The 25701-nt window shown below is 44.5% G+C and overlaps 1 protein-coding gene across 2 annotated transcripts in view; it reads left to right on the plus strand.

Annotated features, from left to right (window-relative positions):
• brf1a (BRF1 RNA polymerase III transcription initiation factor subunit a) overlaps positions 1–18022 on the plus strand; it is a 61718-nt gene extending 43696 nt beyond the window's left edge. For both annotated transcript variants that reach the window (XM_064953650.1, XM_064953651.1), the window contains exons 17-19: positions 13321–13372; positions 15882–16032; positions 16210–18022. In XM_064953650.1, the coding sequence (XP_064809722.1) occupies positions 13321–13372; positions 15882–16032; positions 16210–16241 (235 nt within the window). In that variant the 3' untranslated portion in view covers positions 16242–18022. The remainder of the gene's footprint in view (positions 1–13320; positions 13373–15881; positions 16033–16209) is intronic.
• The last annotated feature ends 7679 nt before the right edge of the window (positions 18023–25701 follow it).

Raw genomic sequence — 25701 nt, forward strand, 5'->3', positions numbered from 1 at the left:
AAAACATGACTTGCCCATTGACTGCAGAAAGAGTCCTTTCACTGGTTGTTTGACGAGTACACCATTACTGGGGCTCTGAAAAGGTTGCTGTGTGGATATTTAAAAGGCGAGTCAGGGAGAACTAGAAAAGTGGAGGAGAGCGGTGGCTGACAGTAAGTCCATTGTGCTGCCTGCTTCAAGACCTTACTGACTGCTACACTGAAGCATTGTGCTCCTTCTCACCTTCCTCCAACCACTGCTCTGCTCCCCCACACTCCACTCCACTTAAAGGTTCTTCCCTGTAGGAACCGGCCCCTGGCCCTGCACAGTCTCAAGCCTGCTTTATAAGGGTCTCCAATCCTCGGTCATGGCCAGCCTGGCCTCCAGGGAAGGCCTCTGAGTTCCCCCTTCACCCGGTCACAGGCCTGTACTTTACAGGACTCCCACCCGCCAGTCCTTCAATCGCTCCATCCCTCTCCCTCCATATTCCTCCACGCCTCTCCAGCCAGCTGCCAAACAGGGCCTCCCTGTTCCCTTCATTCCGACTGGAGGCTGGAAAAGCACTCTTCCAGAAATAGCCCAGATAATTGCCCTCCAGTGCTTTTTCTTCTTCCCTCTTCTCCCTCCTTAATCTGTTCCCATTCAAAGCTGTTTTTCTTTCTTCTCTCTTTTTAAAGCCCTTTTCCCCATTCAACTTTTTTGGGAGGAATACTTGACTGCATATTGCACCAAGGGGAGGGGGGTTGTATGGTTTCGGTCTGTGTTGGGTTTCAGAAGTGTAAAACTAACCCTAAAGTTCTAGTGGAAGCTCTGATCCACAGTCTGGTCTAATGGAGAGGGTTGTGGCAAGAGTTTTTGACCATCGATTTTCTCTCTGCTGCCTGTGAAGAATTAACAACTTTCTCTGCATTTCTATTAAGCCTCTCAGAGCAGGTGTCATCAGCAGAGTAGTGACATCAGATCATCCCCACATGGACCAATATGTTTCACACTTTATTTTCAGTCCACTCTAAAGAATTGTTTTTCTACTAATAGTAGCAGCTCTATTGGGAGAGTATAATCTCCCTCTGGTTTCCAGCTCTTCCCTGGCCTCTCTCTGATCTCCCCCACTGCCCTGAAACCCCTGACTGACTGTGACCACTAAGTATTTCCATGGGATTTCTCTTGATTTGCTTCTCACAGAAACCAACTCTTTGGGTGCCACTGCCAGGCAGTCTCCACCCGTTACAATGCTACAGACCAGAGGGCATCCCATCCTACCTGAAGCATACGTTGGGCTGGACAGGAGGACAATAGACTGCTGGGAAACTGCATTTTTCTGTTGGACATCCAGCTCCGCTAGCAGTAGCTTTCTCTCTTCTAGATTTGCAAACAGTTGTCTACAGCCAAACCTTTGTTCTACTAACGCTTTACCACAACTAATGGACCAATGAAGGTTGGACATTTTTGGACTAGAGCTCCAAAGTGGGCCGTTTGGACTCCATCCCACAGTATATCCATCCACAGCCCAAGAAGCACCACGGGAACCGTTGAGATGGGCAGAGTTTATATTAGTCGTAGTTCATTGTTCCACAGCCTGAACCAGTCAAATAGACTCTCTTGAGTAGTAACGCATGGACTGACGGATACACTGAGTGCCTTTCCCACTATACATTGTTTTATACTCACCACTCATGTATTTGCACCTGCCTTGGTGACAAAGGGAGCCATCTTGTATCAAAGCACTCAGACAATTATTCTTTCAGTTCTGTGAGCCCAGGGGCATACTAAACAGTGAAAGTGTCTGAACCAGAGTGGTCTGTCTGGAGATCCCAGAGGAGATGGACTGACTGTTGGCACCAGCCAAATCCTTTTCTCACTACTGCTGGTTTCTCACCCTCTGCCAGTGTGAAGTGCTCATCATCACATAGTGACAGAATCAAATGTTATTTGTCATATGCGCCGAATACAACCGGTGTAGACCTTACCATGAAATGCTTACTTATAAACCCTTAACCAACAATGGAGTGTTAAGAAGAAAAAAAAGGACAACAATAAAATAACAATAACAAGGCTATTTACAGGTGGTACCGGTCCTGAGTAAAAGTGCGGGGGTACAGGTTAGTCAAGGTAATTGAGGAAATATGTACATGTAGGTAGGGGTAAATTGACTATGCATAGATAAACGGCGAGTAGCAGCAGTATATATTTTTTAAAGGTGGGGGGGTAGAAGCTGTTCAGAAGCCTTTTGGACCTAGACTTGGCACTCCGGTACCGCTTGCTGTGTGGTAGCTGAGAGAACAGTCTATGACTAGGGTGGCTGGAGTCTTTGTTTGGGAATGCAGCCCAAAGCGTGTGGTAAACTCCATCTAAGGCTAAATACCGGCACAAGACCGATAGTCGACAAGTACCGTAAGGGAAAGTTGAAAATAACTTTGACACCACCTGGTATAGAGGTCCTGGATGGCAGGAAGCTTGGCCCCAGTGATGTACTGGGCGTACACGAACATCTCAGATTATACATTCATATGTATGGTAAATGCTTTCTTTGTTTCTCATTCACTGTAATCATCTCCCCATTTAATTTGTTATATTACTAATTTAACCTTAAGATTATCCTCAAGGGTTCCATCTCTTTTAGTCTCGCTCCTCTCACTCTTGGCTTTGACGATTTTCTTCTAATTATATAGTTGCCATCCCCCAGCTCTAACCAGTTGCCAGCCACTGGCTAGACGCTCTCCGTCAATCGCCTTTTCAGCTCCGGCTTAGTCTCATTGGCAGTAAGCTGATTAGAAATGTGTTAAGCCCAGCAGAGACTAATAGTCTAACAGAGAGAGAGTCGGAGATGGACAGCAGTGGTGTGGGAAAGACTGAGGTAGTAAGAAAGAGAGGGAGTGAAAGTGGGAGAGTGTTGAAGTCTCCCCAAGTGTCTCCTGTCTGACCTTTTTAGAGAGGTGGAGGGGGGCGTCACGCCAATAGAGGAGTGCTTCATATGTCCCATTGTCTTTGGAGAGGTGATTTATACATGTCACATCTCCTCTGTCCAAGGAGCCACTCCCCACTGCTGATATCAATGTTCAGAGGGAAAGGGCTCCCTAGGAGGCTGTCGTCATTGGCAGCCAGCTCAATTTCGAACACCAGTTTGACCTCTGAACTTTAAGACAAGATCTGTCCCCTTGCAGGAGGAGGAGCTAGGATCTAGGATAGTGCCTGCATATTTTGGGTTAGTGAGGCTTAAAGTGATCACTGCTTAATCAGAATGAAGCTGTTCTATTTGGGATGTAGAATAACTACAGACGGTTACTATGGAAATATTGACACACTGGGGACCAACAAGTCGATAAGTAGTTTGTCTTTGGATGTAAGCTTTTATGGAACATCTGTAGCCTTAGATTTTAGCCAGACAGATGTATTTTTCTGGGCGGTTTAGAAGCCACGGCTAATGTTGATGTCCTCTGGGCTTTTTCAAAGGCTATGTATAGTTTGTCACTGTGACATCTGACAGTATGGAGGTGTGTGGTGGTGGTGGTACAGCTCCCTAATGAAAGAGCAGTGTTACTGTGTGTCTCCCCAAAATGAGCTGAGCTGTGTCCATGCTTACTCCAGTCCAAGGTGTGAGCTCATAGGGGATGAGGTGTGAGAGGGGACATGCCATGGGAGGAAGGATGGAGTGGGTCTGGTCTGTGCAGGCATCTCTGTCACTCCTGTCACACCTACACCACCCCTGCCCTCATTAGAGAGGAGACGTCAGACATGTTTTCTTCTGTGAGGGGGAAAGTAGATTTTTAGAACATGTTCACTGTTCTAGCTGAGGTGGTGTCGCAATAATGAGTAGTGTTGTCACGATACCGGACTTTTGACTTAGATACCAGGTTGTGTATCATGATACTCAATAACCAAACAATCCCACGGCAAAAAAAAAACACATATTAGCCAAAGTCACAGGAATGGCTCTTGATCCAGACAGTGAGACTCAGCTACTGCTCTGTTCAATCGTTGGGCATCTTGAGTTCAATATTATTATATTATAATTGTTTTAGCTCAAACATTTTCAGAGACAAACATGTATGCATTAATCAATCAATTATACAATCAATTTGACTTTGGTAAAAACAATCTATTTACATCTGAATGGTAATCTCTATTGATAAACTGGGTAAATCTAGATGTAGCGAAGGCCTATTCACAATATAGGTTGATGTATATTCAACAGTGTGCACGCATTGAGTTATTGAGCTTGTTTGGCTGATTTCATGGGATTGTGCTACATGTTTCCCTTATATTTGTACTTGCAGTGCATTCGGAAAGTATTCAGACCCCTTGATTTTTCCACATTTTGTTATGTTACAGCCTTATTCTAAAATTGATTAAATTTATTTTTCCTCATCGATCTACACACAATACCCCATAACTACAAATTTTTGCAAATTCATAAAAAAATGTACCTGAAATATCACTTACAGTAGCAGTCAAAAGTTTGGACACCTACTCAATCAAAGATGTTTCTTTTATTTTTAGTATTTTCTACATTGTAGAATAATATTGAAGACATAAAAATATGAACGAACACATATGGAATCATGTAGTCACCAAAAAAGTGTTAAACAAATCAAAATATATTTTAGGTTCTTCAAAGAAGCCAACATTTCCTTCGAAGACAGCTTTGCACATTCTTGGAATTCTCTCAACCAGCTTCACCTGGAATGCTTTTCGAAAAGTCTTGAAGGAGTTCCCACATATGCTGAGCACTTGTTGGCTGCTTTTCCCTCACTCTGCGGTCCTAATCATCCCAAACCATTTCAATTGGGTTGAGGTCAGGTGATTGTGGTGGCCAGGTCATCTGATGCAGCACTCCATCACCCGCCTTCTTGCTCAAATAGCCCTTACACAGCCTGGAAGTGTTTTGGGTCATTATCCTGTTGAAAAACAAATGATAGTCCCACTAAGCGCAAACCAGATGGGATGGCGTATTGCTGCAGAATGCTGTGGTAGCCATGCTGGTTAAGTGTGCCTTGAATTCTAAATAAATCACTGACAGTGTCACCAGCAAAGCACCATCATACCTCATCCTCCATGCTTTACGGTGGGAACCACACATGCGGAGATCATCCGTTCGTCTACTCTGTCTCACAAAGACAAGGCGGTTGGAACAAAAAATCTCAAATTTGGACTCTGTCTAATGTCTTTTGCTTGTGTTTCTTGGCCCAAGCAAGTCTTCTTCTTATTGGTGTCCTTTAGTAGTGGTTTCTTTGCAGCAATTCAACCATGAAGGCCTGAATCATGCAGTCTCCTCTGAACAGCTGATGTTGAGATGTGTCTGTTACTTGAAGTCTGAAGCATTTATTTGGGCTCCAATTTCTGAGGCGGGTAACTCTAATGAACTTATCCTCTGCAGCAGAGGTAACTCTGGGTTTTCCTTTCCTGTGGTGGTCCTTTTATGAGAGCCAGTTTCATCATAGCATTTGATGTTGTTTGCGACTGCATTTGAAGAAACTTTCAAAGTTCTTGACATTTTCCGGATTGACTGACCTTAATGTCTTAAAGTAATGATGGACCTGTCATTTCTCTTCACTTATTTGAGCTGTTCTTGCCATAGTATGGACTTAGCCCTATTTGGTAAAAGGGTATCTTCTGTATACCACCCCTACCTTGTCACAACACAACTGATTGGCTCAAATGCATTAAGAACGAAGGAAATTCCACAAATTAACTTTAAACAAGGCTCACCTCTTAATTGAAATGCATTCCAGGTGACTACCTCATGAAGCTGGTTGCGAGAATGCCAAGTGTGTGCAAAGCTGTCAAAATATATTTAGGTTTGTTTAACCCTTTTTGTTGTTGGTTACTACATGATTACATATGTTATTTAATAGTTTTGATGTCTCCACTGTATTCTACAATGTATAAAATTGTAAAAAATAAAGAACAACCTTGGAATGAGTTGGTGGGTCTGAACTTCTGACTGGTGTACTGTAAGTATTCAGACCCTTTACTCAGTTCTTTGTTGAAGCACCTTTTGGCAGTGATTACAGCCTTGATTATTCTTGGGTATGATGCTACAAGCTTGGCACACCTGTATTTGGGGTGTTTCTCATGTTCTTCTCTGCAGATCCTCTCAAGCTCTATCAGGTTCGATGGGGAGCGTTGCTGCACAGCTATTTTCAGGTCTCTCCAGAAATGTTAGGTCGAGTTCAAGTCCGGGCTCGTCGAGGACATTCAGCGACTTGTCCCAAAGCCACTCCTGCGTTGTCTTGGCTGTGTGCTTAGGGTCATTGGGCAGGTAGCCTGTTGGTTAGAGCATTGGACTAGTAACCAAAAAGGTTTCTAAATCGAATCCCCGAGCTGACAAGGTAAGAATATGTCGTTCTGCCCCCGGAACAAGGTAGTTAACCCATTGTTCCTAGGCCGTCATTGTAAATAAGAATTTGTTCTTAACTGACTTGCCTAGTTAAATAAAATGTTAAATTGTCCTGTTGGAAGGTAAACCTTTGCCCCAGTCTAAGGTCCTGTGTGCTCTGGAGCAGATCTTTCCCTTGATCCTGACTAGTCTCCCAGTCCCTGCCACTGAAAAACACCCCACAGCATGCTGCCACCACCATGCTTCACCGTAGGGATGGTGCCAGGTTTCCTCCAGACCTGACGCTTGGCATTCATGCCAAAGAGTCCAATCATGGTTTCATCAGACCAGAGAATCTTGTTTCTCATGGCCTGAGATTCCTTTAGGTTCCTTTTGTCTAACTCCCAAGTGGGCTGTTGTGCAATTCACTGAGGATTGGCTTCCGTCTGGCCTCTCTGCCATAAATTACTGATTGGTGGAGTGCTGCAGAGGTAGTTGTTCTTCTGGAAGTTTCTCCTATCTCCACAGGAACTCTGGAGCTCTGTTAGTGACCATCGGGCTCTTGGTCACCTCCCTGACCAAGGCCCTTCTCCTCCGATTGCTCAGTTTGGCCAGGTGGCCAGCTCCAGGAAGAGTCATGGTGCTTCCAAACTTCTTCCATTGAAGAATAATGGCGGCCACTGTGTTCTTGGGGGACATTCAATGCTGCAGAAATTGTGTGGTAGCCTTCCCAAGATCTGTTCCTCGACACAATTCTGTCTCGGTGCTCTACGGACAATTCCTTTGACCTCATTGCTTGTTTTTCGCTCTGACATCCACCGCCAACTGTGAGACCTAATATATCATGTCCAATCAATTGAATTGTAGTGTAGTGCTGAGGCATGTAGTTAACACGGTCTGCAGATAGACCCTACTTGTTTGAGGCAAATTATCTTTGGGAGAAATGTGAGTGGCCAATAAAGTGAATTAATAAAGTTTTGGTGGCAATTATCTTTAAAATCAGCATATTATGTTATGGTTGGCATATTATCACAAAGTACTAGGGAGGTGAACTGATGTCAGCTTTAGCTGTAATCTAGCAAGGAAAGTCTGCCTATAAAGCTGGAAGCTACTGGTATCTTCTTGCGTTGTAAAGTGTTCTAGCCTGTATTGACATTGTTTTGCAACAGTAATGGTTTCAACATTTCTAAATGCCGTGTCACATTCAAGTGTGGAGCATGAGTGGGGAGCTAACATGATGCAGCCCAGACTCCCAGTGCTGGGCTAAGTGGAATAGGCAGTGTGGGCTGGCATTATTAGGGGGACATCACCTTCACTGATACAGGCTTTTGATCCGTGGGACACATTTGGGGTACCGAAAGCAACAAAAATTCTAATATCAAATCGGTTTTTATGTTGTATTTAATAAGTAGCGATGTTTCGGTATACCCTTCGTCACTAATGAGTACATGGACTGTTTGGTATTTCTGACATTGTCTCTGCCTGCCTTTTGGTGTGAGACAGTCTGCTCATCTTTTTTGACCGCATTGTCTGTGTTTTGTGTGATCCTCCTTGTCAGCGTGGTAGTAGTGTCCCTGTAGTGTGTTATTAGTATGATATTAATGCAGTAGTAGTGTGTGTCTGATCCTCCCAGGCTGTCTGTGATCATACTGAGCCTGTGATACTCAAAGCCAGGATGGTAGTAGTGAACCTTTTTAGTACAGTAGTAGCATTTTGATCCTATCTGTGTGATCAGCCTTTGATCCTCCCCCTGGTGGGCATGGTCAGACAGATGCCGTCACTCTACTGGCTAATGCCACCATCCTGAGCCCCGACCACATCCCACTGGTGTGTGTGTGTGTGTGTGTGTGTGTGTCTAGCCCAGACCCAGAGGCACACGGGAATGCAGGGCCAATCTCCAGGCCACACATGACTTCAAAAAAAGGCCACATATGACCCAATATGTCTCCAACATCCTCTTACGGGTCAGAATTCCCCAGGGCCACGCAGAATGATCTCTTGTTCATAAAGCCCATGATCTCCCTTTCATAAATGCCATGTCTGTTTTGTAACAAACAAGGCTGGTCTTCTAGCCTAAACAATCATAAACATTGAACCCTCATACACTGTATGAGTTTGTGTTCTTACTCAAGCAGGTATTTTGGTGTGTGGGAGATGTTTCTGTTTGAGTGTGTTGTAGTGAGATGCTAGAGTAGAGTATGAATGGTGCCATGTGGAGCTTCTTTTGGCCCTATCAGTGTTTCATGCTGCCAAGCTCTGCTCTGTCTGTCCCAGAATCCACTTTAGGGTGAATGGACTGCGCTCAGCCAGCCCTGCCAAAGTAGAAACTGGGAGAATAAGTGTGTGTATACTGGAAACGGGCGAGTGGGCACCACAGTTTTTTTGTGGGTAGTTTATCTTTATGCATAGTTTGATGGTGAGGAGGGAGGAACTTTGCCTCTGACTTCAGGCCCAGCCTGGAAAATGTAGTTTGAAGCCCTGATTTATTTTTTTATCATCGTCCATGTATTTATACCATAGCTACTTTCATACTACTAATTTAACTAATGCATTTTCCATTTCACAACAGTGAATAGATTACCTTATGTGTATAACTGTATGTGCTGGTGCCTCTAAGATCCTGTGTTTGTGGAAGGGACCTATTGGGGAACCCTGCTCACCCAGTCCTGTCTAGGTACAAGGTCTGTAGGCTAGCACCACTAAGCCCAGAATAGGCTGGTGCTGCTGGATGCTTTTCTAATAAGCTCTGACAAAGGGAGTGAAGATGCCATGCTTGCTGAACAGTGAACACACACACCCTCTCCTCCACCCTCCTCCTTGTAAAGCAGATTAATTAAAAGTGCTCTCTCTCCACTCTTATCAGTGTGAGTAAGGCACTTACAGTAAGCCCCCAGGGGAGTGGGTCTCACCAGGGGGGGCAGAGGGTGGGCAGGCAGGGGGTCAGAGAGCCTCCAAGAGATTCTAATTTCATCCACTGGAGATATTCTTCCCCAGGAATTACTGCTGCTGTTGGCACCCTTCTGCCTGTTAGTCTCTTGCCCTCTTAGAATTGAAGTCAATTCATAGGGCTTTATTGGAATGGGAAATGTGTACGAAGTGCAGCTCAGTTTCCACCTAATTTTGTGGGCGGTGTGCACAGCCTGTCTTGAGAGCCAGGTCTGCCTACGGCGGCCTCTCTCAATAGCAAGGCTATGGTCACGGAGTCTGTACATAGTCAAAGCTTATCTTAATTTTGGGTTTGTCACGGTGGTCAGGTATTCTGCCTCTGTGTACTCTCGGTTTAGGGCCAAATAGCATTCTAATCTTCTCTGTTTTTGTTAATTATTTCCAATGTGTTAAGTAATTATATTTTTTCTGCCTGTGTGTCTGCCTGTCTGTTAGAATATACAGTTGAAGTTGGAAGTTTAAATACTCCGTTTTTCACAATTCTTGACATTTAATCCTAGTAAAAATTCCCTGTTTTAGGTCAGTTAGGAACACCACTTTATTTTAAGAATGTGAAATATCACAATAATAACATGGAATGATTGCTTCATTTCAGCTTTTTATTTCTTTCATCACATTCCCAGTGGGTCAAAAGTTTACATATACACTAAATTAGTATTTGGTAGCATTGCCTTTAAATTGTTTAACTTGGGTCAAATGTTGAGGGTAGCCTTCCACAAGTTTCCCACAATAAGTTGGGTGAATTTTGGCCCATTCCTCCTGACAGAGCGGATGTGACTGAGTCAGGTTTGTAGGCTTCCTTGCTTGCACACGCTTTTTCAGTTCTGCCCACAAATGTTCTATAGGATTGAGGTCAGGGATTTGTGATGGCCACTACAATATCTTGACTTTGTTGTCCTTAAGCCACAACTTTGGAAGTATGCTTGGGGTCATTGTCCATTTGGAAGACCCATTTGCGACCGAACTGTAACTTCCTGACTGATGTCTTGAGATGTTCAATATATACACATAATTTTCCTCCTCATGATGCCATCTATTTTGTGATGTGCACCAGTGCCACCTGCAGCAAAGCACTCCCTCAACATGATGCTGCCACCCCCATGCTTCACGGTTGGGATGATGTTCGTCAGCTTGCAAGCCTTCCCCTTTTTCCTCCAAACATAATGATGGTAATTATGGCCAAACAGTTCTATTTTTGTTCCATCAGACCAGGGGACTTTTCTCCAATGTACGATCTTTGTGCCCATGTGCAGTTGCAATCCATAGTCTGGCTTTTTATGGTGGTTTTGGAGCAGTGGCTTCTTCCTTCAGGTTATGTCGATTTTAGGACTCGTTTTACTGCCGATATTAGAGGTCGACCGATTAATCGGAATCGCCGATTAATTAGGGCCGATTTCAGGTTTTCATAACAATCGGAAATCTGTGTTTTTGGACACCTATTTGGCCGATGAAAAAAATATTTTTTACACCTTTTATTTAACTAGGCAAGTCAGATAAAAACACATTCTTAGTTTCAATGACTGCCTAGGAACGGTGGGTTAACTGCCTCGTTCAGGGGCAGAACGACAGATTTTTACCCTGTCAGCTTGGGGGATTCAACCTTACAGTTAACTTGTCCAACGCTCTAACCACCTGATTACATTGCACTCCACGAGGAGACTGCCTGTTACGCGAATGCAGTAAGCCAAGCCAAGGTAAGTTGCCAGCTAGCATTAAACTTATCTTATATAAAACAATCAATCAATCATAATCACTAGTTAACTACACATGGTTATGGTTGATGTTATTACTAGTTTATCTAGCGTGTCCTGCGTTGCATATAATCGATGTGGTGCGTATCGTTGCTCCAATGTGTACCTAACCATAAACATCAATGCCTTTCTTAAAATCAATACACAGAAGTATATATTTTTAAACCTGCATATTTAGCTAAAAGAAATCCAGGTTTGCAGGCAATATTAACCAGGTGAAATTTTGTCACTTGCGTTCATTGCACGCAGAGTCAGGTTATATGCAACAGTGTGGGCTGCCTAATTTGCCATAATTTTACGTAATTATGACATAACATTGAAGGTTGTGCAATATAACAGGAATATTTAGATTTATGGATGCCACCCGTGAGATAAAATACGGAACGGTTCCGTATTTCACTGAAAGAATAAAGGTCTTGTTTTCAAGAGTTTCCGGATTCGACCATATTAATGACGTAAGGTTCGTATTTCTGTGTGTTATCATGTTATAACTAAGTCTATGATTTGATAGAGCAGTCTGATTAAGCGATGGTAGGCAGCAGCAGGCTCGTAAGCATTCATTCAAACAGCACTTTCGTGCGTTTGCCAGCAGCTGTTTATGACTTCAAGCCTATCAACTCCTGAGATTAGGCTGGTGTAACCGATGTGAAATGGCTAGCTAGTTAGCGGGGTGCGCTCTAATAGCGTTTCAAACGTCACTCGCTCTGAGACTTGCAGTGGTTGTTCCCCTTGCTCTGCATGGGTAACGCTGCTTTGAGGGTGGCTGTGGTGTTCCTGGTTCGAGCCCAGGTAGGAGCGAGGAGAGGGAAGGAAACTATACTGGCAATACTAAAGTGCCTATAAGAACACCCAATAGTCAAAGGTTAATGAAATACAAATGGTTTAGCAAGAAATAGTCCTATAATTCCTATAATAACTACAAACTAAAACTTCTTACCTGGGAGTATTGAAGACTCATGTTAAAAGGAACGACCAGCTTTCATATGTTCTCATGTTCTGAGCAAGGAACTTAAACGTTAGCTTTTTTACATGGCACATATTGCACTTTTACTTTCTTCTCCAACACCTTTTGTTTTTGCATTATTTAAACCATATTGAACATGTTTTATTATTTACTTGAGGCTAAATTGATTTTGATGTATTATATTAAGTTAAAATAAGTGTTCATTTAGTATTGTTGTAATTGTCATTATTACAAATACATTTAAAAAATGGTCCGATTTAATCGGTATCGGCTTTTTTTGGTCCTCCAATAATCGGTATCGGCGTTTTTTTTTTTATGATTACAAAAATTGGTATCGGTCGACCTCTGGATATAGATACGATTTTATTTTACCTTATTTAACTAGGCAAGTCAGTTAAAAACAAATTCTTATTTTCAATGACGGCCTAGGAACAGTGGGTTAACTGCCTTGTTCAGATCGACAGATTTTTTTACCTTGTGAGCTCGGGGACTCAATCTTGCAACCTTTCTGTTACAAGTCCAACGCTCTAACCACTAGGCTACCTGCTGTCCCCACTTTTGTACCTGTTTCTTCCAGCATCTTCACATGGTCCTTTGCTGTTGTTCTGGGATGGATTTGCACTTTTCACACAAGTACGTTAACCTCTAGGAAACAGGACACGTCTCCTTCCTGAGCGGTAATGAAGGCTGCGTGGTCCCATGGTGTTTATACTTGCGTACTATTGTTTGTACAGATGAATGTGGTACCTTCAGGTGTTTGGAAATAACTCCCAAGGATGAACCAGACTTGTGTAGGTCCACAATTATTTTTTTCTGAAGTCTTGGCTGATTTTCTTTTGATTTTTCTCATGATGTCAAGCAGAGGCACTGAGTTTGAAGGTAGGCCTTGAAATACATCCACAGATGCACCTCCAAATGACTCAAATTATGCCAATTAGCCTATCAGAAGCTTCTAAAGCCATGACATCTTTTTCTGGAATTTTCCAAGCTGTTTAAAGGCAGTCAACTTCTGACCCACTGGAATTTTGATACAGTGAAATAATCTCTCCGTAAACAATTGTTGGAAAAATTACTTGTCAAGCACAAAGTAGATGTCCTAACCGACTTGCCAAAACTATAGTTTAACAAGAAATTTGTGGAGTGGTTGAAAAACAATGACTCCAACCTAAGTGTATGTAAACTTCTGACTTCAACTGCATCTCTCTCTGTGTTCTGTCTGTTAGAATATCTCTCTCTCTCCCTCTGTGTCGGTCTGTCGCTCCAACCTTCTGTCAGTCCAACCTTCATGTCCTTTTTCTGAACGGTCATCTCTGCCATTCATTGCAGCCACGTGGTCTGTTCTTCAAAGTTTTTGTTTCTCTCAGGTTACGGCCCTTCATATCAGCACACCCCCATAAGAAGCTGGCTCTAGACCAGGTAAGATGTTACACATGCTTTTGTCTCTTACACACACACACACTTTTACTATCGCTAAGGGTATCCAGATTTCCATGCCGTGTCTGTGCCACCCCGGGATATACGCTATTACCGGTAGTGCACACAAGGGGTGCTATTGAAAAATATATAAACGTAAAAAAGTCACTTACCAGAATGCTAAGAAGTACTAAGAAGTTCTCATAGCAGATGCTAGGTAAATGGTAACAAGCACTTGCAAACATTTACTACTAGGACAGACAACCCCGCTCATAAAGTTATGCAAGTATCTCAAAACGCAGTTTGCAGCACACACAAAACATATATTAGGCAGCAGGAATATTAATCCAGGAGGGGATTGCCTCTGCTGCTGTTACCAAGAAGCTTGATCTTGCAAGTTAGCAACGTTAGTAAAACCCAGTTAGAGATAATTTATTTGGCACATCTTAGTTAATTTATAAGTGATATAGCTGACAGGCTCTGTCGCAGCCGGCCGCGACCGGGAGGTCCGTGGGGCGACGCACAATTGGCCTAGGGAGGGTTTGGCTGGTAGGGATATCCTTGTCTCATCGCGCACCAGCGACTCCTGTGGCGGGCCGGGTACAGTGCACGCTAACCAAGGTAACCAGGTGCACGGTGTTTCCTCTGACACATGTGCGACTGGCTTCCGGGTTGGATGCGCGCTGTGTTAAGTTGTGTTTCGGAGGACGCATGGCTTTAGACCTTTGTCTCTGCCGAGCCCGTACGGGAGTTGTAGCGATAAGACAAAATAGTAATTACTAACAATTGGATACCACGAAATTGGGGAGAAAAAAACGTGGTTAATTTTTAAAGAAAGAAGCTGTATAAAAATAAATAGTTTTGCCTGTATTGAAAAACCATTCCGTGGCTTTTTCGAAAGGCTATATACGGTATACCGCCCAAGCCTACTATCGCTAACACTACATCTTGAGAAAAAAGGGGGGGAAAGGAATCATGACCTTTTGGTTTTCACCCATTTTGAATGTTATATCTTCATAGGATGCAAAACTCATCTTATGGGCTGTATTTCTGCCTGCTTGCACGATGATGGCTCAGATACACATGAAAACATGAAATGACCCCGGGAATCGATAGAACATTGCTCAGAGATGCACAAATATGATATAATATTCAAATTGGGTGAGTCTTTTTTCTTTAACCAACCCTGTAGTCTCCTATGGACCGGGGGGGAAGAGACTTTCTTCAGCAGCAGGCTCACTAATGGGAGAGGACTGCGGCCATGTCCCGCTGAGTTGTTCACATGCATTCAAGCGGTGTGGGCTGGAAAGTACAGGAGGGAGCCTCACTTTCTCCTGCACCCACTCTTCATCCGTCTGCTGCTGTGTCTCGCTCCATTCCCTTCTTTTGCTCGCTCTCTCTCACTCATGTGGTGTTGGCAGCCATGAATGGAATCTCCCAGTGCAGGCTACAGCAACCAGGAAGAAAACATTTGCCACGAGGGGCTGGGTCAACAAAGCTTGTTACTAAGCAACACCTCACCACCCCCTGGGAACTGGCATCAAATGGCTTCTCTGATTGGTTGGGGCCGGGTTTGCTTGGAATTCATGTTATGTAAGGAAAGGAAAAGGAGCACAGAAGAGAGAAAGGAGATGTGCTTTGCTGTTGCCTGGCAGTTTTTCTGGTTCTCTTTGTATTTCCAAAACAAATGTCCTAGGAGTAAATGGCACTTTGAGTTACCCAGTGCAGTGCTTCTGCCTGACAGTCTTGGCAATAAATGTCTGTTTCAACGTCAAGCTCAGAGAAACTGGCAGGCCCCTGTGATAAACCTCTGCAATAGAATAGAGACAAGCCTGATTTCACTGTTCCTGGCTTTAAAGCTGAGAGGCTAGTCAAGTTCATCAAGCCCTTCCCCCAGTGTAAGCTATGGCAGAGAACCACTGACTCATCACACTGTTATGACTGACCTGATTCCACCAAGGTCACCCAGTTCTCTCACCTTTAAAACTGTCCGGGGTCAAGATTGTTGAATCAGTATGTCTTCTCATTCCCTCTGAAAGGGTCTTTCAACACTCCCTGCCTCTCCTATAGCTCCTTCCCAGGACTCAGACCCTTCCTCACCACCCAGTGGCCACCCACCCACTAATTAGTCTGGAGAATAATTTATATAATTTTTTCTTCCTCCTTTTGATGATAATTAATGAGACTTCCAGCTCCTATTATGAGGAGACATTTTCCGCACTGGGAGGCTAGGCCCAGCAGGGTGACCATGAAGGGATGGAGAGAGGGAGGGAAGAGAGCCCAGCAGGAGCTTACACACTGCTGCAGAGGGAGCTGAAATGGGTCTCCGTCACACTGTGGATCCCCCACCTGCCTCGCCCACACCCACATGCAGTAGGACTCGGATGGGGGGGGGGGGTCAGGCTAGCTATAACCTCCGCATTGAACATCTATTCAGGCTTTCAGGCTCAGTGTGCAGAATCATATTACTAGTTGGACTGATTTAGTGGATTTTTCCTTATTGTTTCCTTAGATAGCCATCCCCCTGCCAGTGGCCTCTGAGGTGTCGCCTCACTCTGTGCTGGTCGAGAGTGGGCCTGTGGTCTATGACGATGTGGCAGATGAGGAAGAGGAGGATGAGGAGGAGCCCTGCGTCAGCGCCATGGAGCTGCTGGGAGGCAACGGTCAGTAAGAAAGATACTTCAAACTAGCCTGTTAGCCAGATCTTTTGTTCGGCATTATCCAAATCATCTTGCATTGGTTGGGTTGCCATATTGTCTGGCTACCAGGGTGTCTACATATGTTTGAAAACATGTATTTTGAGAGCAGTTGAGTAATCATTTGGTCTTCTTTTACTCCAGAGTATGGATGTGATGATGATGATGGTTTCTAGCACTACTGGGTTTGGCCTGTTTGTCTGGACCGTTGTGCTACTCCAACCCCCTGTCCCATTTGGAGAGAGTGACTCATTGATTGAGACGGCGGAGACAGCTTTCATGCTCGCAGAATGATGAAGAGGATGGAGATGATGACAGGATCAATTTCTTCTCAGGATATCTACTTTATCTAGGAAAGAGATTATGGGTAGTATTGAGCTGGATCGAACAAAGAGACTAACCGCAATGTCTCATCCTACATTTCACGTCACTCAAGTATACACTACCATTCAAAAGTTTGGTCACTTTGAAATGTCCTTGTTTTTGAAAGAAAAGCACCTTTTTTCCCCATTAAAATAACATCAAATTGATCAGAAATACAGTGTAGGCATTATTGTTGTAAATGGCTATTGTAGATAGTGGCCCCAAACTTTTGAACGGTAGTGTATGTTGACTTTGCCTTAGCTTGTTGACCCCCCCCCCCCTATCTATCATGGATAAGTATGTCTGTAATTACATGAAAGTGAAGTACACTACCTAATGTGTTGGGAACAGTCATAACAGATAGGTATTAGTCCAATCAGTATTTCAAAAATCATGTATGAAAGCTGTATGCAAGCTTGCGTCTGAAGCCAAAGTATTGCTATAATCATGCCTTGAATATGTAAAATCAAACGGAGCATGTTTCAGTTTAAATGCTCATGTTAATCGAGGTGATGACGTTGCATTCAGCCAATGAAGTCTTGAAACCTGTATTATAGGATTAGGTCAATTTGAACTGGTAGCATTTTGATTTGGTTTTGGATTTCTTTTTCAACAGCTGCTATTTATTTAATGTGGTATGATTTCTCATTATTTGTTTTATGGAGAAGAATTCTGCAAACTATTTTGGACTGGATAATCACTAAAGTGTTAAAGCTGGAATCCATAGCGGTGATACTGCCACGTCCGTTTGGGGTATTACAACAACAAAGACATTACGTCATCAACACTTTTTTTTTCTCGTAAATCATTGCACGTGCGATAGAACAGCATAGTATGTACTACGATTTTTTTCTTTTTTCTACCATGATGCAGGATTGCTTGTTGCGCCTACCGCACATCTCAGCTTTAATTAATTGTACAAAAAGCTGCCAAATATACTCATTGTTGATGATCAACTATGCAATGTTATCCATTCCAAATGAATGACATTGCATTATGGATTTATTTTGTAAATTCGCTTTTAGAATTTTATTTGGAAAATGTTGACTGGGAGGATCACTGGTGGTTTGTTCATTGTGTTGACACAACTGTATTTAAGGAGAAGTTAGGATGTGACTAATGTTCACAGCCTCTCCTTCCACTTTGCTGCTACTGTATATAGATGGGTTGGTTGATTAGCAACAAAACCGGCGCGTGCAAAACTATGGGGAAAAACAAGGTTGGCTTAGATTGTTGACAAACTATATTTTGTCTACAGTGTTATTGAAAACATAAATACATTTGCACAATGATCACTACATCGTTGGTTAGCTAGCTAGCACATTTTTGGCCATATTAGCATAGATGTGACATCAGTGAAAACCTAAAAACAAGACATGGTATCAAGAATGAAATATAACTAGCTGAACAAGCCACCGACATTTCCCCACAAAGCAGTTTCTTGTCATTGTTGCTAGATATCTGGCCATCCAGAATCACAACAGACTTCTGCACTATTTTGAAGTGTGCACATCCTTTTCGTGACGTCAACTAACCCGTCTGTGTTGAAGGTTACTTGTTTTGCATTGACTGTCTCAGTAAAGCTCCTACCAACAGGAAACTTTTGTTCCTATTCTCTTTTCTAATTTGTCTACTATCATCTCTTCGTCGTGTATTGATATGTGTTAGAACTGCTTTTGACATGAATACATGAAACCACAGGGTTTAGTGACCATTCTCCTCTAATTGTGACATCAGAGTTAAATGGTACAGTAACTAAGCTGCTGGCTAAAAGGCATCCTCATCCTAGCATCTCCAAATGGATAAAGCAAGGTTTAGAGAAGGTAAGGTGTCTTATTCTATTTTTTTTCTGTCTTTTTTATAGTGGTGTTGGTTTTCAAGGCTATCAGATATCACCTTTGGCAGAGGTGTACAGTTAACTTTATGGAGAGGTCTGGGTCTCCTCGCCCCCGCCCATCAAACCCTGTCACTGAGAGGGTCTGGTCTGACTGGGCTGACATGTTAGAACATTACCTCACCTCACCTCAGAGGCACGTCATCCTCTTCTCTCTTCATTGCCAGCTGAACCCAACCTCCCACTCAGATGGGGGCTTTACAGCACCATTGTGTGTAGATATCACATGTAACTCCTCCAGAGCCATCAAAGTCTGGAGCGTAGGCTATTTTTCAGTTTTTTTCAGTATAATTTTATGACCTCGTCTGATATACTGTTTTATGATATGTAAAATGGCCGTCCTGTCAAGTAACCTTTGAAACAGGTTTAGGATTAATATCACCCACTCCCCTTCTTACAGTGGCCCTAAGGGGCAAACCAGCTTTCAAAATAATAGGCTGCGAAGTATGGTAAAAGGCTTAGAAATATGTCCGGTTCTGAAGTTTGGCCTGAATTAGCCCAAGTTCAGGTCATTGTTTTTTAAATTCATAAGGTTGTTTTTTTTTTCCTATTTGGTAAAGTTTCACGTAACCACTTTGCTGGAATCAGGCAGGGAGCAGGTCTTGAACCCTTGGCCTTCTAGCCCGAAGTCCAGAGCACTATCGACTGCCCCAACAGCATGCTCAAGCGGCAGAGTAGATATCAGCATTTACAACTCCGGTAACTATCGGTTTATAACTCCAGTTCTATGAGTGGAGCAGAGCCCCATAGGGGAGCTCTGCTCCTAGTGGATTGCCCCGCTGCCTAGGCAGCAAAAAGACTGAGAAATGATGCACACACCTGCAGCTAATAGGAGTACAGGTGTCCCAATATAAGGGGATGCTTCCCCACAAACAGCCTCCTGAAAAATGATCTTCAGCGAGAATGGGGGTTGGCAGGGCCTTAAGTCCTATGGGGCCCCGCTCCACTCAGAACTAATAGGTCTAATCCACCCTACTCAGTCCAGAGACACCGCCAATGACTAGTGGGCAGATAAAACAGAATGAGCTATACTAATCTGTACAAGCAGATCGATGAACTCAAACTAAGTATTAAAGATTGGTCTAATAGTACTGTCACACCAGTTACAGAAACTATGTCCCTAATCCTTCTACCCAAACACAGTCATAGACTTGTGGGTAAGATACAACACATGAACCCCCTGCCAGGAGTCATGTCATGTAGTCATTCTAATAAGAGAAAGCAGACCTGATGGAAACCCTGTCCATTGATCCTACATTTCCCGCCTTAGTTCTAGCCTTCCCATCAGAAAAGATGAGTACAGGCTGAACGAATTTAGAAGACCTACTCACTGATTTCTCAGTGTAACCCGCCACACTCAATCCATAGGCAAAGCCAATGATTTGTGGGCAGATAATAGAATATGGGCCAACTACTCTGCCTAAGCAGATAGATCATACCTCGATATTCCATAAATTTCAGTGACCAGTTTAATAGTAAAGTAATACTAGTTACAGCACTATTTCCCTCATCACTCCGCCCCTACACAGTGATACACTGGTGGGCAGTCTAAACATTCCCTGCTGTACTGACAGTGTCAGACAAAGGTCATGTCGCACGTGTCTCACTCCCTGACAAAAAAGAGTGGACCTAATGGGAACCCTGCCCAATCGTCCTGCATCTTTTCTTAACTGAAGTTCTCCCTTCAGCCAGAAGAACGAGAACAGAACGAGCTCGATAGCTAGACGACATGTCTAACCGGTAGAGTTGGATAAAAGGAGACGGTGACGACCCCGACGCCGCTGCTCAAATATCCTCTACCGCTGTTCCTCTGAAAAGGGCCGTAGACTCCGTTACTCTATGAGTGGAGTGGGCTCTGACACCCTGAGGCAGTGCCCACCCTGTCGCCTCATAAGCCATCTCAATGCCTTCGCAAAGCCAATGAGACAACCACTGTTTTGAAAATAGTCTACCAAGTATACTAGCACCGTGACACAAACAGCGGAGGCAATGACCTAATTATCGCCGTGTGCTGCACTTAGCACGCGAAGGCGCACACCGGGCACAGGCAATGAAGCCTCTGCTCTCTGCTCCGCATGGGGGGGGGGGGGGAGAAGGCCCATAACTCAACGGACTGTGACCTATATGGGCTCTTAATATTCTTCAGCATAAATCCCGGGTTAGGATGTGACACCGTTCTGCTCAAGTCGCCATTGATGGCAATGCAGTCATGTCTCGTCAAAAGAGCACACAAATCACTGACACCCTTGGCTGTAGTCAAGGCAAGCAACAGTGTCTTCAGAGACAACATCATGAGGGGGATTTGATTCAATGGCTCGAACGGTGTCTCGCGGAGCGCCTCGAGTACCAAAGTTAAATCCCACTGGAGCAGCGTGGCTCTAGCTGCTGGCCTAAGCCGCCATGTTCCCAATAGAAACCGTTTCACTAGAGGGTGGCTGAAGACTCTCTGCCAAACCCCTCATGACAAGCTGAAATCACTGCCATGAACACCTTAATGGTGGCGGGTGAGCGCTGCTTGTCAAACATGAACTGTAGGAAAGAGAGCACGCTCTCGACCTGACCGCACATGGGATCGACATTCTCTATGGCACACCATTGTGAAAACACGTTCCATCTGCTGGCATACATCATGGATGTGGAACTGGCACCTGAGCCCTGTATGGTTCTGATTACTGAATCTGATACCCCACGGCGCTTTAACCTGTTCCTATCAGGGCCCAGAGCCTCAGTGGTTGGCCGATTTGTAAAAAAAAAAAAAAAATCCTTTCTGTGGAATTGGCCATGACGGCGCAATCAACATTTGAGTCATCTCCGCGTACCACGGAGCACCTGGGCGATTGAGAGCTATCAATATGGTTGCCAGCCCTGCTGTTCTCATGCAGGCTAGCAGTGGGAGAATGCAGGACAGCGGTGAAAATGCGTACAGGAGAACATCTGGCAATGGTTGGTGCTCAAAAAAAATCCTCGTAGGGCTCGTAGGGAAAACCATAGGGGACACTGCGCATTCACACGTGACGTGAACAGGTTCACCTCGACTCTCCCGAGCCATTCCCATATTTAGAAAACAATGTCAGGGTGCAGCTGCCAACCGCCGTCTCGGGGACCCCCTCAAGACATAAGGTCTGCTCCGACTTTCTGAATGTGTGCTACTGTCAACGAGCGAAGGTGCTCGTGAGCCCACAGCCACAATTTCTCCGCCAGGCGGTTTAGTGCAGGAGTCCTGACTCCTCCTCAGCAATTTATGTAGGATACTGTGGTTCGGTTGTCTGACCAGACCAGCACGTCCTGACCCCATAGGGTAGACACGAAGTGGGTCAGAACCAGTAAAACGGTCTCCAACTCCAGGAGGTTGTGGCATCCCGAGCCTGACATGTCCCTCCCCATCCAGTCAGACAAGCTTCTGTAAACACTGGAATGTACAGTGAGGGAAAAAAGTATTTGATCCCCTGCTGATTTTGTATGTTTGCCCACGGACAAAGAAATGATCAGTCTATAATTTTAATGGTGGGTTTATTTGAACCTTGAGAGACAGAATAACAACAAAGAAATCCAGACAAAACGCATGTCAAAAAATGTTATAAATTATTTTGCATTTTAACAAGGGCAATTTTTACCTTTTTTTATTTTACTAGGCAAGTCAGTTAAGAACAAATTCTTATTTTCAATGACTGCCTAGGAACAGTGGGTTAACTGCCTGTTCAGGGGCAGAACAACAGATTTGTACCTTGTCAGCTCGGGGATTTGAACTTGCAACCTTTTGGTTACTAGTCCAACACTCTAACCACTAGGCTACCCTGCCGCAATAAGTATCAACTCAACTCGCCGTGTTTGGAGGAGGAGGTATGCTGCCCATGACCCCAAGAACACCATCCCCACAGTCAAACATGGAGGTGGAAACATTATGCTTTGGGGGTGTTTTTCTGCTAAGGGGACAGGACAACTTCACTGCATCAAAGGGACAATGGACGGGGCCATGTACAGTCAAATCTTGGGTGAGAACCTCCTTCCCTCAGCCAGGGCATTAAAAATGGGTCGTGGATGGGTTTTCTAGCATGACAATGACCCAAAACACACGGCCAAGGCAACAAAGGAGTGGCTCAAGAAGAAGCACATTAAGGTCCTGGAGTGGCCTAGCCAGTCTCCAGACCTTAATTCCATAGAAGATCTGTGGAGGGAGCTGAAGGTTCGAGTTGCCAAACGTCAGCCTTGAAACCTTAATGACTTGCAAAGAGGAGTAGGACAAAATCCCTCCTGAGATGTGTGCAAACCTGGTGGCCAACTATAAGAAACGTCTGACCTCTGTGATTGCCAACAAGGGTTTTGCCACCAAGTACTAAGTCAAGTTTTGCAGACGGGTCAAATACTTATTTCCCTCATTAAAATGCAAATCAATTCATAACAATTTTGACATGCGTTTTTCTGGATTTTTTGTTTTTCTGTCTCACTGTTCAAATAAACCTACCATTAAAATTATAGACGGATCATTTCTTTGTCAGTGGGCAAACGTACAAAATCAGTAGGGGATCAAATACTTTTTTCCCTCACTGTAGGATTACACTGCCTATTGGGACCCCTTACATCAGGATGCACGACGAAAGTGCTTCACTGGATCCAGTTGTATTTGGGCAAACCATCTCTGTGCTCTGTGCATGTGCAGAAGTCCCAGAGGAACCACGGAGTGGGCAGACGACATGGGATTGTCATGACGGAATGCGCCATCACCATATGATTCGGATAAACCTTCGTAGGGCTTGCAACAAGACATCCCGTAGAGGATCCAAAATTTGAGCCTTCATAGTCAGTGTCTAGCTGTAATCCCAGGTAGACAATCTGATGACTGGGCAAAGGCGTGCTCTTTTTCCAATTCACAGCGAATCACAGACGTGTGGTCACTGTCTGTCGTGTGTGCGATCTCCAGCTCTGCTGACGGGGCGAGAACCAGTAGGTTGTCTAGGCAGGCTAGTAGCCTTATCCGTTGACGAAGCAGCGGTTCCAATGCCGCCTCCATGCATTTGGAAAAGGTATGAGGTGCCGTGGCGTACCTCTAATGGCATACTCGCGTGGCACCCCTTGGAAGGCGAAACACAGAAACTTCCTGTGACGCGAATGCACCGGCACATAAAAATATGCGTCCTTTAGATCTATGCTTATACAAAAGTATTGGTGTGGATACGTCCTGCAGACGTTTTGTCGTAAACATTAGAAAGGGCGGTTTGGCCTCGTTCTCCTCCAGTCTTTTTTGGCACTAGGAAGTAGAGCGAATATAGCCCGCTCTTGGAGAACTACTGTGACTGCCTCCTTCACCAAAAGTTATGTAAACTCTTTTACAAGAGCGGCTACTTTCTCTGGCATCTTCATCACCGCCTCCACCACGCCCAAAAACGGGAGAGAAGTTCGGTGGAATTGGATGGCATAACCCTTCTGCAGGGTCCGACTTAGCCAGGGGGAGAGGGTGCAGCTTTGCTCTGAGAGCGTGAAGCTGTGGTACAGACAGTAGGAAGGGTCTGTATTCCTCTATGGCCCAAGCCTCCGCTGTCCCTCGACACTGAAGTGGTGGGATAGCCCAGGGTGGGCCCCCCTCGAAAGGGGGAGGAAATATTGGAGCGTTCTGTGAGAAACGGGGGTGCCGACACTTTGGTTATCCTTTTGCGACTAGCAATCCCGTATCCGGGAGCGTAATCATAGCCTCAAAAGAAGTAGCATAACGCAGCGGACACAAATACACCTAGTAACTTTTCCTATTCATGAAAATCGCAAATTAAATAAGTATATTCAAACACAAGCTTAGCCTTTTGTTAACAACACTGTCATCTCAGATTTTCAAAATATGCGTTACAGCCAACGCTAGACAAACATTTGTGTAAGTTTATCATGGCATAATGCTATGCTAGGCTCTGCTGGCAGCAGGCAACGTTTTCACGAAAATAAGAAAAGCAACCGAATTAAATCATTTACCTTTGAAGAACTTCGGATGCTTTCACTCATGAGACTCCCAGTTAGATAGCAAATGTTCCTTTTTTCCAAAAAGTTTATTTTTGTAGGCGAAATAGCTCCCGTTTGTTCATCATGCTTGGCTGAGAAATCGACCGGAAAATGTTGCCATTACAACGCCGAACTTTTTCAAAATTAACTCCATAATATCGACAGAAACACGGCAAACGTTGTTTAGGATCCATCCTCAAGGTGGCTACCTCAGTATTTTACGCAAGATTTTTCTGCGGGAGACACCATCTGACCACTTGCTATATATGGTCCCTTACGGCTATTCATCAATGGAAATGTGTAAAAAGACGTCACAATGCTGTAGACACCTTGGGGAATACGTGGAAAACGTAAGCTCATTCGTAGCTCATTCACAGCCATATAAGTAGTCATTGGCCTGCGGCGGTTTCAAAAAATGTGCCACTTCCTGGTTGGATTTTTAACTGGGTTTCACCTGTAACATGAGTTCTGTGGCACTCACAGACAATATCTTTGCAGTTTTGGAAACGTCAGAGTTTTCTTTCCAAAACTGTCAATTATATGCATAGTCGAGCATCTTTTCGTGACTAAATATCTTGTTTAAAACGTTTTTCATCCAAAAATTTAAATATTGCCCCCTAGTCGCAAGAAGTTATATGTGTAACCTTGTGGTTCCAGCCCCCAGTGAACACAGCATGGGCCTGAGTTAGTGCGCCGGCCCCCAACAGCGATTGCGTCATCGGGGAGGGAGGCTGCCAGGAACGCAATATTATTAGCTGCTACTACAGCTTGTACACCTAGAGCGAAGGACTTCCCTACCAGCTGGGCTGTGAGTCTGCCGTAGGTAATGTGGGTTTCCGGAACGGAGGCCAGGAGCTCAAACCTGGGACGAGGTACGCGGCTAGGGCGTCCTCGAGCCTCGGGATCTCCTGAGGCTGTTTTCCGTCCACACTGCACCCTCCACGTATTTCGCCAGTGAGGGCTGGCAGGTACCAAAGGCACAGCCTCCAGACTCGGTCTAGATTAAGGGCCGCCCACCATCATATCCACCTCCGGGTTGAGGGGAATAGGGGGCAGTGTAATCTCTAGGTGGCCCGCTCAATGAGTCCTGTAAAGTCAGAGCGCAGAGAAGCCGTTGCGTTGGAGGGGGCTGCTGAGAACTCAGAGCCCGTCTCTTCCTGACCCAAGGATGTGAAGTTCCCCTCGCTCTCCTTAGGGAGGGGGGTCATTTCCACTTCGGTCAGTTGACTGGGTTTTTCTCCAGAAAAAAACCCAGACACTTACCAACATCCTCGTCATCTCCTTCGTCATATGACGCCTCAGAACCTGAGGCTAGCGCACACATGGTATCTTCCAGAGGGAGATCTACCCTGAAAAACCACCACCTCTGTTTCCTCTCCTTTAAAGAAAGGAGGGTG

Source organism: Oncorhynchus masou, chromosome 32 (genome assembly GCF_036934945.1).
Source record: "Oncorhynchus masou masou isolate Uvic2021 chromosome 32, UVic_Omas_1.1, whole genome shotgun sequence".
NCBI lineage: Eukaryota > Metazoa > Chordata > Actinopteri > Salmoniformes > Salmonidae > Oncorhynchus > Oncorhynchus masou.